Raw genomic sequence first — 4,055 nt, forward strand, 5'->3', positions numbered from 1 at the left:
AGTGCCGGGACGGGGGCAGAAAGCTACAGTTTAGCAGGTAAGTGTGGAGGGAGGGAAGATGGTGGGGAAAGGGAGCCAGATCTCTTTGGTGGTGGGGCGAGTGTGGATCTGGTGAGGCAACATGGAGAGGTTCCCTGTTGTCTCCCCACAATCAGGATAGCACCACCCGGGAAAGGGCCTTGAGCGGCGAAACAGCGGACGGTGCACAGTGTGCTCGCGTCTGCTGTTCCAGCTACCTGATTGGCTGAGTGCCCTTCCCCGGGTGTGAATGCTCAATTCACAGGATATTTTAAAGCATAGTTGTGCAATATTGAGACTAACAATGCACAGGAATCTATACAGTTCAAACAAAGTAGTTACGAACAAGGGAGCTATTCACAGAAAGGGCAATACATTCAGAGAACCCGGCACCAAACTGAATGGTGGCATCAAACACAGTAACTAAATTCAAACATTTCTTTAAAAAGCAAGGGAGAGTACTTAACTAAAAGGGTTCTATGAAATTATGACATGCTAGAAATGTGTCTGAACAAAATCTAGCAACGTCTTCATTCTACCATTCTAATTAGCTGCAGAATTGTTTTTAAACATTTTGGAGTGTTCCGCATTTTTTCTTCAAAGGGTTTATGGCAAATGATGCATTTCATGCACTTTTTTTGTATCCACGCAGGGATTTTGGCTGGAGATCCACTAGCAAATAATCACAGAATCGTTATGTCACCGGATAATGCCACTGAATTTGCACCCTCAACTCTCATTTTGATCGGCATCCCCGGGCTGACAGACTTTCACATCTGGTTTGCTGCCCCTGTGACCGCTATGTACATTTTTACTCTTCTTGGAAACTGCATTCTGCTGTTAACTATAATAACAGTGATGACTCTTCACAAGCCCATGTACTTGTTCATTTCCCAGCTAGCTCTCTCTGATCTTGCGGTATCCTCTTGCATATTTCCTAAAATACTCAGCATCTTCTGGTTTAATGCGGGAGAAATCATCCATAGTGCCTGCCTCGGGCAGATGTTTTTCATCCATTATTTTTTAGTATTAGAGTCCTCAATTTTTTCATCCATGGCATTTGACCGCTATGTCGCTGTGTGCAACCCCCTCAGATACGCAGCTATCTTAACAAATTCACTTATCGCAAAATTAGCCGTGGCATGTCTGGTCAGAGCTTTTGTGCTGATTCTTCCAATCCCACTCCTTGTACTGAGATTGCCACTGTGTGCCAGGTACATTGCTCACACGTTTTGTGAGAACATGGCTGTTGCAAAGCTATCCTGTGTGGACATCTCACTGAACGGTATGTATGCTTTGACCATAGCTATTGTAATATACACTGTGGACATTTTCTGCATTGCTCTTTCATATACCCTGATTCTCAGAACAATTTTGCGTCTTCAGTCCAAAGACCGTTTCAAGGCGTTCAGCACTTGTGGAGCCCACATCTGTGTCATGACAGCATTCTATGCACCTATTTTATTTTCTTTGGTGCTGCACAGATTACAGCATAACATTCCCTTGTACGCTCATGTTACTTTGTCAAACGCCTACCTTCTCTTCCCTCCATTCATAAATCCTTTAATTTTTGGGATCACGATGAAGGCAGTTCAACAAGGGGCTCTCCAGTTTCTGAAGGAGCAAATAGCCAGGATTAGATCATGTTTCTGACCCCCCCCCAAAAGAAATTGGTACCCATTGTGGATCACATGTTCAATTCCTGACTGATAGAGTTGATATGGGGGCTGGTTATTTTGGTTGTTGAATAGAGACAACCAGCCACGTCCCCAGTTTATGGGCAGTATTCCAGACCACACTCTAAGGACATCACACTGAACAAGTTAGATCAAATGTGTTCCATGGTCAGATATTCCATGATAGACTCTATGCAGGCTTCAAAAGACACAGTCCTCATTCAGTACAGACACTTATATGGAACTGCAGATTCCAGACCATAACCTATGAGATAGGAAATCAAGTATTTAATGGAGTGACACATCCATGCAGCAGAACTGCACATGCTTGGGTATCAATTCTGTCTCACACGCGACTGCTGGTGTTTCAAACAGAAAATCCTACATATTTTACAGAAAAACCCATCCTTTTTTTGTCAAACTATGTAAAAAGGTAATCAAGAATAAAATAAAATATACCCAGCCTCTCATAGGTAGGTAGTCTTCTTAAATATCTATTTGGGACATACACAAGCACATATTTTACAAAAGCTAAAAAAACACAATACATAAAATAAATATAGAAATCCAAGAGCAAACGCACAATAGGTTGGTAAGTTTAAACACAAGGTTAATTGCACACAAACAAAGCAAAATATAATACATGAACTACATAATGTATGGTAATGTTGGTATGGTAATGTTTATTTATATAGCACCTATACACAGGCAAGTTTTTCAAAGCGCTTTGTGCATAGGATAAGCAAATGACAAGCAAGGACGAAACACAAGAATACATTTTGCCCATGTAATTATTATATAACATTTCCCAGTTTCATCAGGATGCCTTTTAGGCACTGGCCAATATTTACTCACGATGCCAAATGCTGTATGGTTTTTATTTTAAAGAAAAACAATCAATATCCATGAGAGAGTGATCAGTGATTGATCAGGGAAATTAATTCAATACATTACCTAATTTTTAAAAATAAATGTAATGGAGTTCATGATGAAGAAATAGCTACAGTAAACTAGAGAAGTGTAATAGATGGATAGCATACTCACCATTCACATTCATGTCTAAAGGACTTGTCAATCACATATGTTAGAATTGCATAGAGGTGCCTAAATGCAAGAGTGCACTAAGCTCTCAAAGATCACAATGTTTTGGTAGGTACCGAGTACTTCAGTAAGCACATCAGCCCCAACTGGGAATGCCAACCAGGAGAATATTCAATTATTCAATACAAGAAACAAACAAATGCTATATAGTACTTGTAAAGTACTATACTTAACCCTGGGGCAACTCTAAATTGAATGCTCAGCCCATTACATGCATGCTGACTTCAAGATTATTTCAACACAATATGCTTAAAATAAAGTAAGCATGTGTTGTATAAGTTATGTGCTGTACTGTTTAAGTTTTCTGATATTGATATGTTTTGCCTTTTTCTAAATAGGTATTTGAAAAGTCTACCTATGAGAGGTTGGGTAGTTTAGTTCGCATCTACAAAGGTGATGATTTATTCTTGACTTCATATAATTCATCCCAAAAGATAATATTTTCCCTTTACATACTCAGAACTGAGCTCTGGCATCTACTTGCATTATCAGTGCCAGGGATGCAGAGGAGATGCATGCGTCTTATTATCTGGTCTGACCTTTTATACCAAGAGACAAAAAAACATTGCCTTATCGATACCAATGCCTCAAGCTAGACCTCCTTGTCCACTTTGACATTGATTGTTTCATTGATTCACCTTCTAAATGTTCGTTTGTTCTGCCCCTGGTGTCTGCATTGCATTACAAAGAAGCTGAAACAGGCAATTCATAGCTGGATTATGTTTTTCCACAAAATTCATCAGGAAAATAAAATCCTGAACACTTGCTAACCAGCTTGAAATCCTCAGTGTGGCCATTGCCATTGCCGAACCTTGCATAGTGAACACATGTACTAAGGCACTGTGGTTGCTCCTTATCACAAAGGGATCCAAGACCAATGCATACAGAAATACTGGTTGTTGGCACGCAAGTTCAATGTCCCAACCATGGGAAGGGCTCCAGACTGTCTACATTCTATTAGAGAGGAGGGCTGGTCATTTAGTGCCAGCATTTCTGCATCTCTGCACATGTGCAATGTTTAGCTAGCTTTAACACACTTCAGAGAGAGCATTGCACAGTGAAAAAAAGAGCAGCATAAACATTGTTTGTTGAATTTAGAGTTTAGGCCCAGGATATTTTAAGGGCTTTGTAGCAAGCGATGTGTGAATAAAGTTGTGTTTTGGTTGTGTTTAGGAGAACGTAGAAAATGTTGCTCTTGAATTAGTGAAATCCTTTGTTGGTGAAAGGGTGTCTGTAGTGCCATTTAGTGCAAGCATTAAG

The 4,055-nt window shown here is 40.1% G+C and overlaps 1 protein-coding gene across 1 annotated transcript; it reads left to right on the forward strand.

The window, feature by feature from the left end:
• The first annotated feature begins 714 nt into the window (after positions 1-714).
• Positions 715-1,671, forward strand: LOC138528145 (olfactory receptor 52P1-like). The gene has a single exon (XM_069639596.1). The coding sequence runs from the start codon at positions 715-717 to the stop codon at positions 1,669-1,671; it is 957 nt and encodes a 318-aa protein (XP_069495697.1).
• The last annotated feature ends 2,384 nt before the right edge of the window (positions 1,672-4,055 follow it).

Source organism: Ambystoma mexicanum, chromosome 7q (assembly GCF_040938575.1).
Source record: "Ambystoma mexicanum isolate Mex_15411 chromosome 7q, UKY_AmexF1_1, whole genome shotgun sequence".
In the NCBI taxonomy this organism is placed as follows: Eukaryota; Metazoa; Chordata; class Amphibia; order Caudata; family Ambystomatidae; genus Ambystoma; species Ambystoma mexicanum.

What these genes read in the sequence shown, in the direction of transcription:
- LOC138528145 (XM_069639596.1), top strand. Translation starts at nt 715, where the DNA reads ATGTCACCGGATAATGCCACTGAATTTGCACCCTCAACTCTCATTTTG.